The 22,662-nt window shown below is 38.3% G+C and overlaps 2 protein-coding genes across 2 annotated transcripts; both read right to left on the bottom strand.

Annotated features, from left to right (window-relative positions):
* Positions 1-2,849: 2,849 nt before the first annotated feature.
* Positions 2,850-5,650, bottom strand: LOC101674886 (olfactory receptor 8B3-like). The gene is made up of 2 exons (XM_004750144.2): positions 4,735-5,650; positions 2,850-2,872 (listed from the first exon to the last, which is right to left on the bottom strand). The coding sequence occupies exons 1-2, from the start codon at positions 5,648-5,650 to the stop codon at positions 2,850-2,852; spliced, it is 939 nt and encodes a 312-aa protein (XP_004750201.2).
* Positions 5,651-20,905: 15,255 nt separating this feature from the next.
* Positions 20,906-21,847, bottom strand: LOC101675187 (olfactory receptor 145-like). The gene has a single exon (XM_004750145.2). The coding sequence runs from the start codon at positions 21,836-21,838 to the stop codon at positions 20,906-20,908; it is 933 nt and encodes a 310-aa protein (XP_004750202.1). The 5' UTR covers positions 21,839-21,847.
* Between the last annotated feature and the right edge of the window lie 815 nt (positions 21,848-22,662).

Raw genomic sequence — 22,662 nt, 5'->3', positions numbered from 1 at the left:
CTAGTTAAAAAATGTTAAAAGAGGAAAGGGTAAAAGTTTTAAAAAATTAGCAGAGAAAAAAATAAAAAAAATTAATTAACTTTGTAAGACTAAAGAATCATGGGGAGAAAGCCATAAATTCCATACTTTGCTTTCTCCTCCTCTGAAATTCCGCTGTTCTCCTTGGTAAGTGAACTTGGTCTTGGTTGGATATTTTGTTGATCTTCTGGAGGAGGGGCCTGTTGTAGTGATTCTCAAGTGTCTTTGCCCGAGGCGGAATTGCACCAACCTTACCAGGGTCCAGGCTAAGTAATCCGCTCAGGTTCGCTTTCGGGAGCTTTTGTTCCCTGAACAATTTCCATAGCGTTCTGGAGGACAGGAATGAAAATAGCGGCCTCCCAATCTCTTACCCAGAGGAGCCGAGAGCTTGGGGCCCCACTCCTCAGTGTGTCCTCGGAGAAAAGTGTACAATCACTCCCATCTCCCTGGCCTCCAGCCATGCTCCAAGCTTACCCAGCCTGTGAACAAGCATCTCTGACTCTGGCACCCAGCCCTGCCTGGAGTCTCTGAACCCCGCAGATCCCTGAGCTCTTCCAGGGGGTCTCCCTGGATCTTGTAGGGTCCCAGCTCATAGAGCAGTGGCCTGTGCCACAGATCATGGTTCAAGGTAACCCTGAGCTGAGAGCTCACTCCTTGACTCCGTCTCTGTTGCCAGATTCCCTGCTCTAATACCTAGAGCTCTGCTACACACAGACACCCCCGATCCTTCTGTGACCCCATGAGACTTGAGGAATGCTATCCCTTCGTGGGCTTCACCCTGACTTAGCTTCTGCAGCAATGCCCCTCAATGGAGCAGACTTTTAAAAGTTCTGATTTTGTGCTCCATTGCTCCTCCACTTGCCGGGAGCCAGATCCTCCCCTTGTGGTCTATCTTCCTGTTGCTTTGGATTCACTTCTCTGTCGGTCCTACCTTTCAGAAAGTGGTTGATTTTCTGTTTCTAGAATTGCTGCTCTTCTTCTCTTTGATCTCCTGTTGGATTTGTAGGTGTTCGGAATGGTTTGATAAGCTATCTAGCTGATATCCTGCTACCTGATGTTGTGTCAGCCTGCTACTTCTCCACCATCTTGACTCCTCCCTCTACCTTTGGAAATTTTAATTGTAGGCTTCTTTGAAGTATCTTCTTAGTTCTATCTCTTATTTAGAATCTTCCCAATATATTGTATAATATTTGAAACTTCTAGACTAACTGAATTAGGTAAGAAAAGGGAAATTTCATTATGCAGAATTTTAGAAAAGGATCTAAGGTAAACAGAAAATTATTAATTATATAAGTTGTTTAAATTCTTGCTAAGAAATTTTGCAACATGGAGCCACTGGGTGGCTCAGTCAAGCATCTGTCTTTGGCTCAGCATCCTGGGATCGAGCCCTGCATCAGGTTCCTTCTCAGTAGGGGCTTGCTTCTCCCTCTGCCTGCCACATCCCCTGCTTGTGCTCTCTCTCTATGACAAATAAAATCTTTAAAAAACAAAAACAAAAAAACTCCACAACTGCTTATTATACTGAAAAGGAGAAACTGGGCTCCCTTAAGAGGCATCCTTGTACCAAACCTGGCTCCCACGTGAAGAAGTTCTGATTAAATGAGAAAGCTTCAAGTAGAAGTTATGATGTATTAAAAACAGATCAAAACAATGGAAATCCTGTAAGTGAAGGCAATGAACAACTACATTTCTGAAAAACAGAACTCAGAAATGTGCCCTAGCAAATTCTACAGTGTCGTGATACATATTTTTGTAAGAGAAGTGCAGTAATGGGTAGTTTAAGGTATTTTGGTATAACTGTCTTACCAATGACCCACTTAGAGGAAAAGACCTTTTGCCTCTGATATTTGTTAGATCATGGATTCTTTAAACAGCCTAGAACATAACTCGTGATAAAGGAGGGAAAGAACACTGGGTCTCCTGATTTGCCTAAGGTAACTTTTGGGGGGAAAAAATTGTACTGGCTGCTTTTCAGAGATAAACTGTAGGAGGCATTGGATGAAGCAGGCATTTAATTAGGAGGGTTTTGTGTTAATGCAAATAAGAGATAATAATTTCTCAAATCAAGGTGGTAGTGTCATAGTTGTGAAAAACAGGGTATTATGTCTATATTGTATATATGTTTTATGTGTATGTATATATTATATATTGTGTTTTAATCTAGTACTCCATTTCAAGTCCAACTTTCAGAATTGCTGACAATTTCCACTATGATCTTGCCCCTCATTACATGTCTGTCCTCAGCTCCTTCAACTCTCTCTATCATTCCTTCTATTTAATACAGTAGTCCTTTCTCTATTCCCAAACATGTCAGAAGTATCACCTTAGGAAATTTGCACTGGACAGTAAACTTCCTTAAAAAGATACCTTTTCATGGGCAGCACTTTGGTGGCCCAGTCCATTAAGCATCTGCTTTGGCTCAGGTCAAGATCTCAGGGTCCTGGGATTGAGCGCAGGACAAGCTCCCTACTCAGTGGGGAGTCTGTTTCTCTCTCTCCTTCTGCTCCTCTCTCTCCCCCACTAGCACTCCTGCATGCTCCCTGTCTCTGTCAGAGACCAAAAAAGATTTTTTCTAAATACTCACATTAAACATCACCTTCTCAATGAATTAGGATCCATGTCCACAATTTTGCATTCTCAATTTTTGCAAATTCTCAAATTTTGCAAAAAAAAAAAAAATCTCTTTGCATTCTCAATATTTAACACATTCCTTCACATTGGAGTTTTCTCCTCTTTGGATTGCTTCTTCTTACATACCAGGTAGCTGGGATGTGGCTACTATGAGTAAATCTCTTAAAATCCAAGTTTAATTTGACTGACTCTAAAATGTTCTATTTGAAGATTCTGCTTAAGTCTTATTTAATTTAAATATTTTTATTTTAAGATGAGAGTAAATTTATGGTCATAAAACTGGTTGGGTTCCTGGGGGAACACATCTGCCTCTTCATTTCCTACTAAGGGAAGCTGGCACTTCAATATTTATTTTCTTTTAATTCCCTGTTCAATTTTCCATTCATTTTGATGAAGTATTTGTAACCTATTGTACCTCAGGAAATTAATTAAAAAAAAAATTCTAAATGTAGATACAAACCAAGCCTTAGAGTTCTCAATTAATATTTTGACCTCAGGTCTAAGTCAAAATTAATTAGAGGAAAAGAGTGAAATGAAGCAATGACCTAGATATGGAAATTCAGTTTATTAAAAAAAAAATGAACATTGTTAAATTTAGTGGTGTTTAAGTAAAATCAAATACAAAAGCCATGTTTTCCATTTTTTCATTGCATAGCTGCTGAATGTTTACTACTGCTTATCTGTTTGAATAAAGTCATATATTTTGAATAAGGAGAAAACTCCTGTTTTAAATCTCATGAATCATTAAGGAAGGCATGTGATTTTATGAGGACTGGGTAAAATATGCAACTGATAAATTATTGAATACTACATCATAAACTAATGGTGTACTATATGTTGGCTAATTGAGTTTAAATTAAAAATATCAATAAATAAATCTCATGTATTGCAGTACAAAAAAGAAGGAAGAACCTGTTTTCCTAAACAAAAAATAAAAATGTAATACCCAGCATGAGAGAAATTCATGTGTCATCCTGGAACAATGTAGAAACAACCTTCAAACTAGAAATGTTTTCTCATAGTCCTTTTTTATTGAAACAAAATAATAGAGTAGAAGCAATGGATATCATAAAGAACAGTAGAATTGAAATCAGAAGACTAAGAGGGTACTCTAGACCTTGACTTTGTGCAGCTGTGTGACTTTGGGTGAATTATTAAATACTCTAATCTTCACTTTCCCATCCATACATTAAATATGTTTTGTTGATCAGCTATGTGCTACTTTGACTGTCTAAAAATAAAACCGACTATTTGCCAAGAGAAGCCTCCTGTAAAATGATTACAGATGCAAAATAGATTAAAAATAATAGTCTTTATTAAAACTTCTATTTCTGCCATTTAAAAAATGAAATAATCTTGGGACGCCAGGTGGCGCAGGTGGTTAAGTGTCCAGCTCTTGGTTTCGGCTCAGACTATGATCTCAGGATCTTGATCTGAGTCCTGATATTGGTCTCCATGCTCAACACAGAGTCTGCTTGGAATTCTCTCCTCCTCTCCCTCTTCCCTGCTCCCTCTAAAGTAAATAAATTAAAAAAAAAACAAAACCCCCACAGATATATTCTTTCCAATCAGAGCAAAGAAACAGGAGTATACAATTACTATCACATGATCTGATTTGTACTTCTAATAGCAAGTGGCAGATAAAAACAAGCCCAATGCTACAGTGTCAACTCTGTTGTTGCTCAATTCAATAATTTAGAGACTTTTCATTTTTTTCAGTGTAAAAAAGAAGTTCACAATGAAAAAATTTTAAACTCAGATAATACATTCCTGTTGATGAATAGGAAAAAATTGAAGGAATTTTGCCAATGATTAAAAAAAGAAGAAGAAAGAAAGAAAAAAGACCTAAATATAAAGACTGGAAGTAAATTACAGAGAGAAGACTCAAATCTCTTTTACCATGTTCAGAAAAAAAAAGAAGCAAAGGCCACCCCCAAAAATATTTTCATAAAACACATAAAAGTTCCCTGCTAGAAAAAAAAAACCCAAAAAACAAAACAAAAAAACCCCCCAAAAAACAAAAAACCTCCCTGCTGTGTAACTAACTGCAGAGAGACATTCTTTCCTATTAAAACTGCCTCCTACTTACAATTTTCCTAAGGGCAAGTTTAACATCTTTGTTTCTCAAGCTATAAATGAAAGGGTTCATCAAGGGAACTGTATTGGTGTAAAAGATAGAAGAGATTTTCCCCTCATCCATAGAACCAGCAGAAGATGGCTTAAGATACATAAAAGCACAGGAGCCAAAGAATAGAGAAACAGCAATTATGTGGGAGCTGCATGTGCTGAAGGCTTTGGATCTGCCCTCAGTGGAGCTAATGCGCAGGATGCTGGATAGGATGAAACCATAGGAGACAAAGATGGTGACACTGGGCACAATCACATTGATGCCTGCCACAATCAAGACAACCAGCTCATTCACATAGGTGTTTGTACAGGAGAGCTGGAGCAGAGGGAGGATGTCACAAAAATAGTGGTTGATGGTGTTTGCATCACAGAAGGTCAGTCTCAGCATGCATCCTGTGTGAGCCATGGCACCTGAAAATGCCATCAAATATGAACCAAGCATAAGGATGGAACACACTTTAGGGGACATGGCAACGTTATATAACAGTGGGTTACAGATGGCCACATAGCGATCATAGGCCATTGATGTCAGCACATAACATTCAGAAATAGCAAAAAAACAGAAAAAGTAAAGCTGGGTCATGCAACCAAGGTAGGAGATAATATTCTCCTTTGATGTGAAGTTAATCAGCATTTTGGGTGTAAACACAGAAGAATAACAGAGGTCTATGAAGGACAAATTGAAGAGGAAAAAGTACATGGGGGTGTGCAGATGTGAACTGAGCCCTATTAGAATTATCAAGCCCAAGTTTCCCAACACAGTGACCACATACATGACTAGAAAGAGACAGAAGAGGGGGAGCTGGAGATCTGGAAGGTCTGTGAGCCCCGCCAGAATGAATTCAGTCACAAAGGAAGCATTTCCATGGGCCATTCTTCTCTAAGGGGATCTGTGAGCATAGAAGGAAAAAGTTAGAAAGAGAAAAACCCAGATTTTTCCACCATCTCTTCTCCCAGGTGTGGTGTATGCACAGGGAAGATAAAACATTAGCCCAATCTGGATGCACAAACTACTTTTCAATTATCATATTACTGAGTGACTCAAACTGCCCCTTATTGGGCTCTGTAAGCTAAATAACAAAGAACTTCAAAACAGCCTATAGAGTAAAGGGAAATAATGCCAAATGTAAACATAACTGTTGGGGGGGGACAGTTAAGGAAGAAGTTTGCACCAGGACAGAACTATCTTTCTCTCCTCAATCATTTTCATTCACTTGAGCCCTCTCTTCAGCAATAAAACTGGAAACTGAGACCTGGAACTGGCTTCTAATGAAGATTGAACTTGGTGTGATGGAAACCAAGTAGATTGTTTCTAATCCAAAACTAAAGAACCAGTCTACAGGAAGTTACGGCTCCATGCCACAGAATCAAAGTCACAAATCTGTAGTAGCAACACAGACAGAATGCATTCTTTGACCACCACCTACAATATCTCTAAACACTCCCAGCTCCTGGCAGATTTTTTTCAATTTCACTTGAGACTCAGGACTGCAAAACTGGGGAAAGTGACATATCTTTGATCCTCAGACTTCCATCTCAAAAAAGGAGGACATGAATAAAAATGAAATTTAGAAATTCACCCACCTTAAGCCAGAAAACTTTGGTGCTTCCTTATCATTATTACTCCCATTGTCATGGAAGGACAATTTCAGACTGTGAAATTTGTTTTTTTAACTCAAAGAAAACGCAGCCAACACTTAATTGCTGATATACGCTAGAAAATCTTTTAGAACTGTAGATCATAATTTCTGATTATGACTTTGAGTTCCCTTAAACAGTAGACAAAAACAGTCTTTACTATTATCAGTTTTGCCTCTTGGTAAGTCACAGAAGATATAATGTGTGTGTGATTATATAATGTACTCAGTTGTAAACAAGGCAGAATCTTGCTCAGTATCTTCCCCAAGGAAAATCTCTAAGTGTAATCAGAAACTGTGGGGATTCTATAAACACCCTGGACCATAATCTGTCTTCAGTTCCTTAGGGATTCAACAATTTGATCAACTTTTCCCTTCCCTGTAGGGATCATACCTCACCTCAAGGAATAGCCAAGATCCATTTTCCATTCTGCAAAATGGTGGAGGAGGAAGCCTTAATCTCTACTTTTCTACATGACACACTAATTCAAAAACAATTTGCATACTGATTCCCTTTATAAGAAATCTAGAAAATGGCTAAGACGGTCAGGCATCCAGTACATGCATGAAACCAGACATATTGAAGCTGTTAGGAAAATTAAAGATAACCTCTTGTCATAGAACCTATGTTGGCATAGCGCATGTGATTGGGACAAAAATCCCCCAGTTCCTAGCTACTCCCTGGAAAAGGAAAGAGGTGTACCATATATCCAAAGCCTCAAGTTGTTTAGGAGCTACCCATAAAACTAGCTTTTGTACTGTATGTCTCAGAAAGGTGAGGGGACATGGAATATGGCATTGTTTAGCTGCACAAGCTAAGAGAGAACAGGGACTGCAGTTTGGGTTGGAAATCACAATAGCCACCTGCCCACCATACACACATCCCACTGACTCAGCACACAGCTATCAGTAGAAAACTCTTTTCCTCCAATCATGTATCTAATGACCCAACTTGCAACTGCCCCTCAGAACAATGTATTACTTAAACTATAACCCCTGGAGGATTTTACTAGTTACCAAGCACATTTAGACACGGGCTTAAGAAAAACCAAACTGGCAACAGGTCTTTGGGGGAAAGAACAAAGGGAACTTTCTAGGAGCAAGAAACATGCAATTTATCCCATACAATAAAACCCCTATAAGAACATCAGTGAATTTTTCAGCAGAATTCAATGGATTTCAACAGAAATCTTGCAGGTCAGAAGAGAGTGGGATGATCTATTCAAGGTACTGAAAGAAAAAAAAAAGGGTCCACCAAGAATAGCATAAATACCAAAGGAGAAGAGAAAACATTTTTTTCTCGCATGAAGAAAAAGCTGGAGAAGTTCATCACCACTAAACCTGCCCTATAAGAAGTGTTGAAAAGAAAGGACACTAAATAACATCACATTACCTTAAGAAAGTCTAAAATAAAGTGGTAAAGGTAAACACATAACAGTACAGTATATTGCATTATAAAAGTGGTGGGTAAATTTCTTTTACTTTTGATATGGAAGTTAAAAGATAAAAGTATTAAAAGTAGCTATAACTAAAAATGTTAATAGACACAAAACACATGTATGCATTAAATAAAGCCTTTTTTAGTGACAAAAGCAAAATGTCAGAAATATTACTTTAAATCAAAACTACAGCCCCAATAATACATGTGAGTATATGACCAAGTAGGAAAATATGTGAGTGTGTGTGCTAGGCTTACACATGGACACCAAGAAGGAAAGCTATTACAATAAACACCTATACTGAAAAAGAAGAGACACTTGAATCAACAACCTAATTTTATACCTGAAGGAACTAGAAAGAAAAGAACAAATAAAGCAGAAATACATCAAATAGAAAATAGAAAATAATAGTAGAATCACTGAAAATAAGAGCTGTTTTATAAGATAAAATTGGCAAGCCCTCAGCAAGTCTAAATAAGAACAAAGAGAGAAGATCCCAATAAGTAAAATTAGAAATGAAAGAGGAGACAATAAAACTGATGTCACAGAAATAAAAAGTAAAGGATATAAGATTATATGAACATTTATACACCAACTAGATAATCTAGATGAAATGAATAGATTCCTAGAAACATACTACCCACTAAAATAAATCATGAAAACAAAGAAATTCTGAACAGAACCATAGGGGGTATCATGATTAAATCAATAATCTAAAACCTCTCTAGAAGGAAAATCTAAGCTTCTAGTATAAATTCTACCAATTATTTAAAGAAGAATTAACACCAGTCCTTATCAAGTCCCATAAAACTAAAGAATAGGGTAGAATTTCAAATCCATTCAATGAGTCCAGCATTACCCTGATACCAAATCCAGACAAAAATAGTACAAGGAAAGAAAATTAGAAGCTAGTATCCCTGATGTATTCTGAATTCATCTGAAGAACACATAAGCATATATTTACACACACACTTATATTTAAAGGCTGAGAAGGGCAAAAGCATCATTCTTTACTTTTACAGAGAGGATTCTGTTAGTAGTAAAAAAGCAATCAGTCTCTGAATTTTTACAAATGCAAAAACTGCTTAAAATAAGACATGGCTCCAAACATAAAACAATGGCTTATACCTACCACGATTACAGATTTTTAATTTAATTTTTTTTATTTAAATTAATTTGTTAACATATAATGTATTAGTTTCAGGGGTAGAATTTAGCGATTCATCAGTTGGGTATAACGCCCAGTGCACATTACATCAAGTGCCCTTCTTACTGTCAACTCTAAAGGTAAAAAGATAGAAAAGACCACTTGGGCACATATTAGTCTCTTTGGGCTATTATAACAAATCCATGGATTGGGGGCTTATAAACAAGAGAAATTTATTTCTCACAGTTCTGGAGTCCAGGAAATCCAAGATCAAGGCACCAGGAGATTTTTCATTTCTGGTGAGGTCTCTTTTTCTGCTTCATAGACTGTTTGTCTTTTGCTCTGTCCTCACATGACCAAAGGAAAAAAGAGAACTCTCTGATATCTCTTTTATAAGGGCACTGATCCCATTCATGAAGGCCCCACCTTCAGGACCTAATCAACTGCCAGAGTTCTCACTTCCTAATACCATCACACTAAGGATTAAGTTTCAACATAGGAATTTGAGAAAGCCACATTCAGTCTATAGCAGACTTCACTTTAAAAGTCTTTCTTTATGCTCTATGATCTAAGATCTATATCTAAGATCTGTGTTTAGGATATTTCCAACATACTGTATATGATTTTGAAACTTCTACACTCACAAAATTAGGTTACAAAAAGTGATGAAAACTCAAAATGGAAAATTTCGGAAAGGATCCAAGGTAAAGAGTAGATTACTAATTATTTGAAATGAGGTCAAAAGTCCTGCTAGGAAACTCCACTACTGCATGTGGTATTTAAAAAGAGGCACTAAAGGAGACAAGATGGTGGGGAAGTAGGAGGAGGCGCATTTTCAACCTGTACCCTAAAGTGAGTTGATTACCTGCCAAAGAACTCCAATCACCCATGAAATCAGCCTGAGGTCAGAATTATACACGTCTGGATCTCTACAGGGGCAGAAGACACCAGTGGGCAGGTAAAGCGGAGTGGGAACGGCAGACTGATATCGAAGATAAACAAAAGGGGGAGGGAGCCACCAGAGGCAACTGGTTGGAAAGTAATACCCCAATATGAGCGAGAGTGCCCTGCGTCTGGGGACCAGCATTAACTTGGAGTCTGGTTGAAATCACTCCAAAAGAGCAAAGGATCACGGGGGGGGGGGGGATATTGTGGGAATCTGGGCGGATAGGGACAGGGGCTTAAGTCCAAGGTCCCTGGACAGCCTCCCCGGCGCTGAGGCAGAGAGAGTGCTGCGGAGAAACCAGCTCTTGGTCCCTAAGCCACCAGCGTGCCTGAGAATGTGTGGGTTATAGCTCCTGTGAGGGGATGGGAGCCACGCCAGTCTGCAGAACCGGAAAGCGCAAGCCCTACCACAAAGCTTGATATACGGGCGCACGTCCATCATGCTCCCCTGAGTTACAAAGGCCCAGCCAGCGCCCTTTGACCCGCGCCATTGTTTCAAAGCCTAAGCTGCGTGCCCCAAACTCTCCCCTGACAGAGGTGCACAAAATCCCAGCCTGGTGCTTATGGACTTGCACCCCGTTCTCAGTGCCTCTGAAAGAGGTGCGTGCAAGCCATAGCCACCTCTGAAAGAGGTGCGCAAGCGGGGCACTCCCAGCCTGGGCCAGCGGCAAAATCTCAGTGTGCGATCGCTGCTTGGAACCTCTCTGGCAGTCGGGAGCTCCCAGACAGCCGCCACTGCCTTGGCTTTGGGTACAAGCAAAAGATCCTGCGCCCCCAGGGTCTGCAACTTGGAACCTGCTCTGCCAGAGGCCAAGGGGGAACTTATTTAGGCTCTGCACCCAGACTGAGGCTTCTCTCTGAGAGGGAGATCAGGGTGCGGTTTGTTTTCCTCTAAAACTACAAAACCCATCAAAGGTGGTCAAGGTGAGAGAAAAAAAAAAGTGAACAAGCATAAAAACCGCCAGAAAACAAAAGCCTGAAAACAACCAGTTTCCTCAGAGCCCACCCCCTTGAGGGGGGCGGGAGGACTTAACTCAGAAAACATCATTGACTGACAACTCACGTGGCAAGCTCCTCCCCGAGAAAACAAACCAAGAAAGAAAAAAAAAAAAAAAGAACTACAAGAGAACAACAGCTACTTCATAGGAAAATTTGTATTGTTCACACGTTCCTACCATTCTGGTTCATTTTTTTTTTTTTTTTACACATAGGTAACTTTTTTAACCTATTTACCATCACAGCGAGCTGTACAGTACATCAAATTCCATAATACCTTTCTAACCTTTCAACCTGAACATACACCTATGTTTTTTTTGCATTTTTATTTTTTGAATTCCTTTTTTAAAATTTTAGTTTAGTTTAGTCTAGTTTATTCCTTTTTATTTTTATCCTCTAATATTCATATAGAGTTAAACTTCAAAGTAATGCCCTTTTCCCAATCAATACTACCCCTATAGGTAAACCAATTTTTAATCCCCTTTATCTTGGGAAAGTTGAGTCCTTTAACAAAGATATCAAGATACATCCAGAAAGAATCAAAACAACCTTCCTTGCATACACTGAGAATTTATAAGAACTCTCCCATCTTCTTCCACCAGTGTTTCTGTGTTTTTTGTATTTGTCCTAACAGCATATAAATTTTACACTTGGGGTTCTTTTTAATGAGGTTCTTTTTTTATTTGCATATATATATATATATATATATATATATATATATATTTCTCTTGTCATATACTTGTATCAGTCTATTTATCTCTTTTTGTTTGTCTACTTCATAAATCTTACCTTGAGGTCCATCTGAGCTGAAACTTCTTTTTCATCTTCCCATTCTTTCCTGTCTCTCTCTCTCTCTCTCTCTTTTTTTTTTCTTCTTTTCCTTTTTTTCTTTTTCTTTTGTCTCTTGTTTGGGTGGGGAATCCTGATTGCTCAGAGGCATTCCAGGGTGCACCTTGACTGCACCACAGCCGATACATCCAGCTACATCCATTCAGTCATCTCTCAACAAAATGATGGGGAGGAGGAATGCCCAACAGAAGAATAATACAGAGGATGGGCCTTCTGCAACAGAGCTAACAGCTATCGACATAGACAATATGTTGGAAAGAGAATTCAGGCTAACAATTATCCAGGCAATAGCTAGGTTGGAGAAAGCCATGGATGACCAAATGGAATTTATTAGGGCTGAACTGAAAGCGACCAGACAGGATGTTCACAATGTTAGGGCAGAGCTTAAAGCTACCAGGGAGGAGGTTCACAATGCTCTCAATGAGTTCCAATCTAATCTAAACTCTCTCAAATCTAGAGTAACTGAGACAGAAGATAGAATTAGTGATCTGGAAGACAAACAGAGAGAAAGGATCAGGAGGAAGCCTGGAACAAACAGCTTAGAAACCACGAAAACAGAATCAAGGAAATAAATGATGCCATGAAGCGTTCCAATGTCAGAATTATTGGAATCCCTGAAGGGGAGGAGAAAGAAAGAAGTCTAGAAAATATAGTGGAACAAGTCCTTCATGAAAATTTTCCCAATCTCGTAAATGGAACCAGCGTTCATGTACTAGAGGCTGAACAGTCTCCACACAAGATTATACATTCCAAAAAAACATCACAACACCTGATAGTCAAATTGAGGAATTATAATTGTATGTAAAATCTTTTGAAAGCTGCCAGGGCAAAGAGGCTCTTTACTTACAGAGGGAAGCCCATCAGAATAACGTCAGACCTGTCCACAGAGACCTGGCAAGCCAAAAATAACTAGCAAGGTATATTCAGGGCACTAAATGAGAAGAACATGCAGCCAAGAATACTTTATCCAGCAAGACTGACATTCAAAATGGATGGAGAGATAAAGAGTTTTCAAGACTGGCAAGGCTTAAAAGACTATGCAACCACCAAGCCAACACTGCAGGAAATATTAAGGGGGGTTCTATAAAAGAGGAAAAATCCCAAGAATAGCATTGAACAGAAAGATAGAGACAGTCTACAGAAAGAAATACTTCAAAGGTAACTCGATGTCAATAAAAACGTATCTATCAATAATCACTCTCAATGTGAATGGCCTAAATGCACCCATAAAACAGCACAGGGTTGCAGATTGGATAAAACTACAGGACCCATCCATATGTTGTCTACAAGAGACCCATTTTGAGAACATAAAGATATACCCATACTGAAAGTGAAGGGATGGAGAAGCATCTTTCATGCCAATGGGCCTCAAAAGAAGGCTGGGGTAGCGATTCTCATATCAGATAAATTAGACGTCAAACTAAAGTCAGAGATACAAAAGGACACTACATAATCCTTAAAGGGACTATCCACCAAGATGATCAAACAATTGTAAATATCTATTCCCCAATATGGGAGCAGCCAATTACATAAGAAAACTGTTAATCAACATAAAGAGTCATATTGATATGAATACACTAATCGTAGGGGATCTTAACATGCCTCTCTCAGAAATAGACAGATCTTTGAAGCAGAAAATCAATAAAGAAACAAGAGCATTGAATGACACATTGGACCAGAAGGACCTCATAGATGTATACAGAACATTCCACCCTAAAACAACAGAATACTCATTCTCCTCAAGTGCACATGGAACCTTCTCCAGAATAGACCATATACTGGATTACAAATCAGGACTCAACTGATACCAAAAGACTGAGATGATTCCCTGCATATTCTCAGATCACACTGCTTTGACACTGGAGCTCAATCACAAGGAAAAGTTCAGAAGGAACTCAAACACCTGGAAGCTAAAGACCACCTTGCTTAAAGAATGCTTGGATCAACTAGGAGATCAAAGAAGAACTGAAACAATTCATGGAAACCAAAGAATGGAGACACTTTGGTCCAAAACCTATGGGATAGAGCCAAGGCGTTCCTAAGGGGGAAATACATGCCATCCAAGCCACCCTCAAAAAAAAATTGAAAAATCCAGAACACAGCAGCTGTCTCTACACCTTAAGGAACTGGAGAATCAATAACAAATCAAACCAACTCCACACATAAGAAGGGAAACCATCAAGATTAGAGCAGAGATCAATGAGGTAGAAACCAGAGATACAGTAGAACATATCAATGAAACTAGAAGCTGGTTATTTGAAAGAATCAATAAGATCAATAAACCATTGGCCACACTAATCCAAAAGAAAAGAGAGAAAGGCCAATTTCATAAAATTATGAATGAAAAGTGAGAGATCACAACTAACACCAAGGAAGTAGAAACAATCATCAGAAGTTATTATCAACAGTCATATGCCAATAAGCTTAGCAACCTAGATGAAATGGATGCATTCCTGGAAAATATAAACTACCAAAATTGAACCAGGAAGAACTTGACAACCTGAATAGACCGATATCTAATAACGAGATTGAAGCAGTGATCAAAAACCTCCCAAAAAACAAGAGCCCAGGACCTGACGGATTCCCTGGGGAATTCTACCAAACCTTCAAGAAGAAATAACACCTATTCTCCTGAAGCTGTTTCAAAAAATTGAAGCAGAAGGAAAACTTCCTGACTCTTTCTATGAAGCCAGCAGTACCCTGATTCCCAAACCAGGCAAAGACCCTACCAAAAAGGAGAATTTCAGAGCAATATCACTGATGAATATGGATGCTAAGATTCTCAACAAGATCCTAGCCAATAGGATCCAACAGCACATTAAAAAGATTACCCACCATGATCAGGTGGGATTCATTGCTGGGCTACAAGGATGGTTCAACATTTGCAAATCAATCAATGTGATACAACAAATCAATAAGAGAAGAGAGAAGAACCATATGGTCCTCACAATTGATGCAGAAAAAGCATTTGAAAAAATCCAGCATCCGTTCCTGATTAAAACACTTCAAAGTATAGGGATAGAGGGAACATTCCTGAACCTCATCAAATCTATCTATGAAAGACCCACAGCAAATAACATCCTCAATTGGAAAAAGCTTGCAGCCTTCCCATTGAGATCAGGAACACGACAAGGATGCCCACTTTCACCACTCTTGTTCAACATAGTATTAGAAGTCCTAGCAACAGCAATCTGACAACAAAGAGAAATAAAAGGTATCCAAATTGGCAATGAAGAAGTCAAACTCTCTCTCTTCGCAGATGACAGGATTCTTAATATGGAAAACCCAAAAGACTCCACTCCAAACTACTAGAACTCATAGAGCAATACAGCAAGTTGGCAGGATACAAAGTCAATGTACAGAAATCAGTGGCTTTCTTATACACTAACAATGAAAATACAGAAAGGGAAATTAGAGAATCTATTCCATTACTATAGCACCAAGAACCATAAGATACCTGGGAATAAACCTAACCAAAGAGGTAAAGGATCTGTACTTGAGAGAACTACAGAACACTCATGAAAGAAATTAAAGAAGACACAAAAAATGGAAGACCATTCCATGCTCTTGGATCGGAAGAATGAACATTGTTAAAATGTCTATAATGCCTAGAGCAATATATACTTTTAATGCCATTCCGATCAAAATTCCACTGGTATTCTTCAAAGAGCTGGAGCAAATAATCCAAAAATTTTTATGGAATCAGAAGAGACCCCGAATCACTAAGGAAATGTTGAAAAACAAAAATAAAGCTGGGGGCATCACGTTACCTGATTTCAAGCTTTATTACAAAGTTGTGATCACCAAGACAGCATGTACTGATGGGTACTGGCATCAAAACAGACACATAGACCAGTGGAACAGAGTAGAAAGCCCAGATATGGACCCTCAACTCTATGGTCAATTAATCTTCGACAAAACAGGAAAAAATATACAGTGGAAAAAAGACAGTCTCTTCAATAAATGGTGCTGGGAAAACTGGACAGCTATATGTAGAAGAATGAAACTCAACCATTCTCTTACACCATACACAAAGATAAACTCAAAATGAATAAAAGACCTCAACATGAGACAGGAATCCATCAGAATCCTAGAGGAGCACATAGGCAGCAATCTCTTCGATATCAGCCACAGCAACTTCTTTCAAGATATGTCTCCAAAGGCAAAGGAAACAAAAGCGAAAATAAATCTTTGGGACTTTATCAAAATCAAAAGCTTCTGCACAGCAAAGAAAACAGTCAAAAACACAAAGAGGCAATCCACGGAATGGGAGAAGATATTTGCAAATGACAGTACAGACAAAAGGTTGATATCCAGGATCTATAATGAACTCCTCAAACTCAACACACATGAAACAGGCCAACATATCAAAAAATGGGCAGAAGATATGAACAGACACTTCTCTAATGAAGACATACAAATGGCTATCAGACACATGAAAAAATGTTCATCATCATTAGCCCTCAGGGAGATTCAAATTAAAACCACATTGAGATATCACCTTACACCAGTTAGAATGGACAAAATTAACAAAACAGGAAACAACATGTGTTGGAAAGGTTGTGGAGAAAGGGGAACCCTCTTCCACTCTTTGTGGGAATGCAAGTTGGTGCAGCCTCTTTGGAGAACAGTGTGGAGATTCCTCAAGAAATTAAAAATAGAGCTTCCCTTTGACCCTGCAATTGCACTCCTGGGTGTTTACCCCAAAGACACAGATGTCGTGAAAAGAAGGGCCATCTGTACCCCAATGTTTATAGCAGCAATGGCTACAGTTGCCAAACTATGGAAAGAACCAAGATGCCCTTCAACGGACGAATGGATAAAGAAGATGTGGTCCATATACACTATGGAGTATTATGCCTCCGTCAGAAAGGATGAATACCCAACTTTTGTAGCAACATGGACGGGACTGGAAGAGATTATGCTGAGTGAAATAAGTCAAGCAGAGAGAGTCAATTATCATATGGTTTCACTTATTTGTGGAGCATAACAAATATGGAAGCCAAGGGGTGTTAGAGAGGAGAAGGGAGTTGGGGTAAATTGGAAGGGGAGGTGAATCATGAGAGCCTATGGACTCTGAAAAACAATGTGAGGGGTTTGAAGTGGCCGGGGGGTGGGAGGTTGGGGTACCAGGTGGTGGGTATTATAGAGGGCACGGATTGCATGGAGCACTGAGTGTGGTGTAAAAATAATGAATACTGTTTTTCTGAAAATAAATAAATTGAAAATAACTAAATAAATATATATATAAATAAGAAATGTCCCATGGTGGGGGTTGGGAGAAGGTTCAGCCCAAATGGGCCCCAAGGTAAGATTTACAAACTATACAAACAAAAACAGACAAACAAAAAGACTGATAAAAGTATATGACAAGAGAAAAAAAAATATATATATAGGCAAAAAAAGGAAGAACCTTGTCAAATAGAACCCCAAGTATAAGATTTATATATTATCAGGACTAAAACAAAAACACAGAAATACTGCCCACTGGTGTCTTCTGCCCCTATAGAGATCCAGACGTGTATAATTCTGATCTCAGGCTGATTTCATGGGTGATTGGAGTTCTTTGGTAGGTAATCAGCTCACTTTAGAGTACGGGTTGAAATGGCACCTCCTCCTACTTCCCCGCCATCTTGTCTCCCCCCAAGCCTTATATATTTGTGACATACTCTCCAATGCCACATGTTGCTAGGTACTCAGAGGTACAAAACACTGTGTGTGTGTGTGTGTGTGCCTGCAAGTGAATGTGTATGTGTGTGTCTCAGTATATATGTGCATGCATGTTTGTATGTGTTTTTCCAAGCAAATGTTAAAAGCAATAACTATTTCCTTTTCCTAGATTCAAAAGTACTTCCTGCTCAGTCCCCTTCCTCTCAGGAGCTGGAACCAGGAACCATCTACCTGAAAGTGGGTTCCATATCATACATTCAATATCTCATATAATATAACTAGAACATTGTGTGTAGGTGTTTGTGTGTGTGTGTGTGTGTGTGTTTAAGGAGGCAGTGTCAGGAAGAGTACAGAATGAGGTTCAATAAATTTAATAAATTTAGGGATTTAGGGATTCAGCAATTAAAAGGACATGGAACTCAAAGCTTCTTGTACTTCTGCTTTTCATGACACCTGAACAACAGTGAACCTGATCATGCCTATTCTAAGTCTGGTCTGAGCAACACCTGCTCATGTATAGAAAGTTTACATGAAAATTCAAAATGTAATCAACGTTGCTTCCAGTTCTGAAGTTCTGAAGTAAGAGGATCATTTTTGTTATTGCTTAGAAAGCCAAGCTTGCACACTGATTCAGAGACAGCTCTGTCCTAGGACATAGGTACAGACAAATCTCATGGCTTCCCTGCTTAGCTCCTAGCTGGGACAATTTCAATAGACTCATACTTCCTCTTATACCTTTTTTTATTGCCATTCACATAACTCAAAAAAGGAAAAACCATAAGGGATATTCTATGTTATGTGTGTGACCGACCTGACTTGGTTCTCTGGCTTAAAAAAAAAAGTCCCTATACCTGCATAGTGTTTAAACTACTAATCAGAAAGCTGTCACCTAGTTGCTTTTACAAAATCTTTGCAAATCTGAACTTTAATAAATTTTGTTTTCTCACATTTATAACAATTTTAATGAACTTCCCCCCAAATAATTTGAAAAGTGGAATTTAGTTCAAAAGGTAGTTTATCCTTTCTGAAATAAAAAAACTGCCATTTCTGAAAGTCTTTTTGAAATTGAAGCAGATTGCATTTGAATTCTGAGACCTCTTAAAAGAAGATTAGTGACCAGTGTTAACATATACTTTTAGGTACCTCAAATAGTGATAAAATATGAACAAAATGGATGCATCTTTGTAATGTCTATAACAGTTCCTGAATATCAATAGAGAACATTTACATATTGACACATGTGTTTCAATAGGCAAAACAATTGCATCAAAAGAGACAGTTAAGTAAAAGGAAACAAACAAACAAAACCTACAACCAAAACCAACTATTTTAAGAAATGGAACTTGTTAAATTAAAATAAAGCATGTTGATATAAGGATTAGGGGATGTGGTGTCAGAGGTCATTTTTTAAACTGAGTTCAGTTAGCCAACCTATAGTACATCATTAGTTTTTGACACAGTGTTCAGTGATTCACTAGTTGCATATAATACCCAGTACTCATCAGATCACAAGCCTTCCTTAATGTCTTTCATTTAAAACCATAAGTCAGTGACTGTCTGGTGACAGATGGCAACTACACTCCATGGTAAAGATTTGATAATGTATATAAATGTCAGATCACTATGCTTTATGCATAAAACTAACAGAATATTGTATGTCAACTATACTTCAATTTAAAAAATTATTTTTTAAACATTAATAAATAAACCATAGTCAGGATTTTAGGGATACCAAACATCTAAAACAAAAACAAGCCAACACACCAGTTATGCTAAATTTAACAATACCTAAATCTTGAGTGGAAATTAGAAAACAGGTAAAATAATAATTTTATTAAAGTTATCTTAGAAATATTTAAATTATCACCTGATTAAGGACTGATGATTTTTGAAGTAGTCATCTGTTTGTATTTCCTAAAAATAAAAATAATCCAACATCCTATACCAGAAAATAAATTCTCACAATTGGATTTTGTTAGCCAATTAAATAACCTGACTGGTGTTCTATGCTAAGTGACATAAGTCAGTCAGAGAAAGACAAATACCATATGATTTCACACATATATGGAATTTTAAAAAACAAAATGAATGTGGGAGGCAAAAAGAAAGGCAAACCATAAAACAGATTCTTTTTTTTAATTCTAAAATTTATTTATTTTATTTTATTTTTTCAGTGTTCCAAGATTCATTGTTTATGCACTACACCCATTGCTCCATGCAATATAAAAAAGATTCTTGACAAAAGACAACAAACAGGATGCTGTAGGGGACTTGGGCAAGAGATAGGTTAAATGAGAGATGGAAATTAAGGAGGAAATTGGTTGTGATGAGCACCGGGTGTTGGATGCATGTGACAAATCATGAAATTCTATACCTGAAACTAATATGACACTGCATGTTAACTACCAGGAATTTATATAAAAACTTGAAACTAAAAATAAATAAATTAGAGCAAAACAGACTACAAACAGTGGTAGACATGATATCAGAAGGTTAAGAATTTAGACTAAATCTTTACAAAGCTGTGTGACTTTAGGTAAATCTAACTATTCTGAGTTTCACTTACCCAGCCATACAATAAAAATGTTTTTTTAAATGATCAGTTACATGTTGGTTTAACTGTACAAAGGTAAAAGAGAAAAGTCTGCCAAAATGATGACCATTCACCATGTTGTAGAGGAAAAAATAATTTCAAAATGAAAATGGGAAAAAGGAAACAACATGTTTATTATGTAATGCTACTATTAAATTAGGAGAAGGAAATGAAAAGGGGGGAGATTGAAAGGGGAGATGAACCATGAGAGACTATGGACTCTGAGAAACAAACTGAGGATTTTAGGGGAGGGGTTGGGGAATGGGTAGCCTGGTTGTGGGCATTAAAGAGGGCACCTATTGCAAGGGGCACTGGGTGTTACAGGCAAACAATGAATCTTGGAATGCTACATCAAAAACTGATGATGTACTGTATGGTGGCTAACATGACACAATAAAAAAATAAACAGAACAAAAAGGTGGAGAAGAATGGGATTGGGAGGGAGACAAACCATAGGTGACTCTTAATCTTACAAAACAAACTGAGGGTTGCTGGGGGGAGAGGGGTTGGGAGAAGGGGGGTGGGGTTATGGACATTGGGGAGGGTATGTGTTTTGGTGAGTGCTGTGAAGTGTGTAAACCTGGTGATTCACAGACCTGTACCCCTGGGGATAAAAATATATGTTTATAAAAAATAAAAAAATTTAATTAAAAAAAAAAGGTGGAGAAGATATTCTGCTATTGGTGAGGAAAACTAAAAGACCTATTATATAAAGAATAAAAATAAATTGTGAGACTCAAATATCCTTTAACATATTAGGAAAAAATACTAAGAAGACTGCCACTTCAAGTATTTTATTTAAGCACACAGAATCCCCCCATGTATAACAAACTACAAAGACAGACACTGTTGATCAAAACTGTCTCTTGCTGAAAGTTTTTCTCACAGCACATTTAATGTCTTTGTTTCTCAAGCTGTAAATGAAAGGGTTCATCAAGGGAACCACATTGGTATAAAAGACAGAGGAGATTTTTCCCTCATCCATAGACCCAGCAGAAGATGGTTGAAGATACATAAACGCACCTGATCCAAAGAAGAGAGAAACAGCAATTATGTGGGAACTGCACGTGCTGAAGGCTTTGGACCTGCCCTCAGTGGAGCTGATGCGCAGGATGCTGGACAGGATGAAACCATAAGAGACAAAGATGGTAATAGTGGGCACAATCACATTGATACCCTCTAAAATGAAAACCACCAGCTCATTCACGTAGGTACTGGTGCAGGAGAGCTGGAGCAGAGGGAAGATATCACACAAATAATGGTTGATGGTGTTTGCATCACAGAAGGTCAGTCTCAGCATGCATCCAGTGTGAGCCATGGCATCCAAAAATGACACCAAGTATGAACCAAGTATAAGGATGGAACACACTTTGGGAGACATGGCAACATTATATAAGAGTGGGTTACAGATGGCCACATAGCGATCATAGGCCATTGATGTCAGCACATAAGCTTCAGAAACAGCAAAAAAACAGAAAAAGTAAAGCTGGGTCATGCATCCCCTGTAGGAGATAATATTCTTCTTTGATGTGAAGTTAATCAGCATTTTGGGTGTAAACACAGAAGAATAACAGAGATCTATGAAGGACAAATTGAAGAGGAAAAAGTACATGGGGGTGTGGAGATGTGCATTCAGCTTGATTAGGGTCAACAAACCCAAATTTCCCAACACAGTGACCATGTAAGTGACTAGAAACAGGCAGAACAGAGGGAGCTGGAGATCTGGTAGGTCTGTTAGCCCCACAAGAATGAATTTGGTCACAAAAGAAGCATTTCCAGAAGCCATTCTTCTCAAAGGGATCTGTGAACACAGGAGAAAACTGTTACAAAGAAAATAATTCAGTATTTCCCACTATATCTCCTCTCACAGGAGTTGGGTTTGTACTGGAAATGTCTGAGACTAGCCCAACCTGGACCCACAGAATCTGCTTTGTCATCATCATGAATCTAGTGACATGGACATTCCTTTATTATAGTCTTGATATACTGTATAAGCAAAGACATTCAAAACCTGGCCTACAGTATGAAGGCCAGTGCTTCCATATGCCAACAAGACTGCTGTGAAAACCAAAGGTTAAGGGAGAAGATTGGACCAGGAGAGAATCACCTTCTCTCATTTCACTTCCTTGACCATGTGACCCCTCACCAAAGCAGTAAAATGGAGGCGGCAACCCCACCAACCCGGTGCTGACCTCTAATGGGGTTTGGATGTTGTGCAGTGGGAATGAAGAATTTTGTTTCTTATTTTGAACTAAAGATTCAGAGCCTCAAAGAGTTTAAATTCCTGCCCCACATCATAAAGTAACCGTCAATGAAATTGACCAGTAAATTGCATTCTTGAAACCTAATAATGTCTCCAAACCTTCCCTGTACCACCACTCTCCCCTAAGCAGGTCCTTCTACCAATTTAATCTGAGTCTGAGGACTGCAAAAACTGGAAAGCAATCTTGAAACACTACATCAAAAATTAATGATGTACTGTATGGTGACTAACATAACATAAATAAATGAACAAACAAACAAACAAATAGAAATTGGCATATCTTAGATCCCTGAGCTTTCATCACAAAAGGAAGGCATGAATATAACTGGAATTCAGAAACTCACCTC

The sequence above is a fragment of the Mustela putorius genome, unplaced genomic scaffold, assembly GCF_011764305.1.
Source record: "Mustela putorius furo isolate JIRA1106 unplaced genomic scaffold, ASM1176430v1.1 tig00000460_pilon_pilon_pilon, whole genome shotgun sequence".
Lineage (NCBI taxonomy): Eukaryota > Metazoa > Chordata > Mammalia > Carnivora > Mustelidae > Mustela > Mustela putorius.
This window is presented reverse-complemented; position numbering and strand designations above follow the sequence as displayed.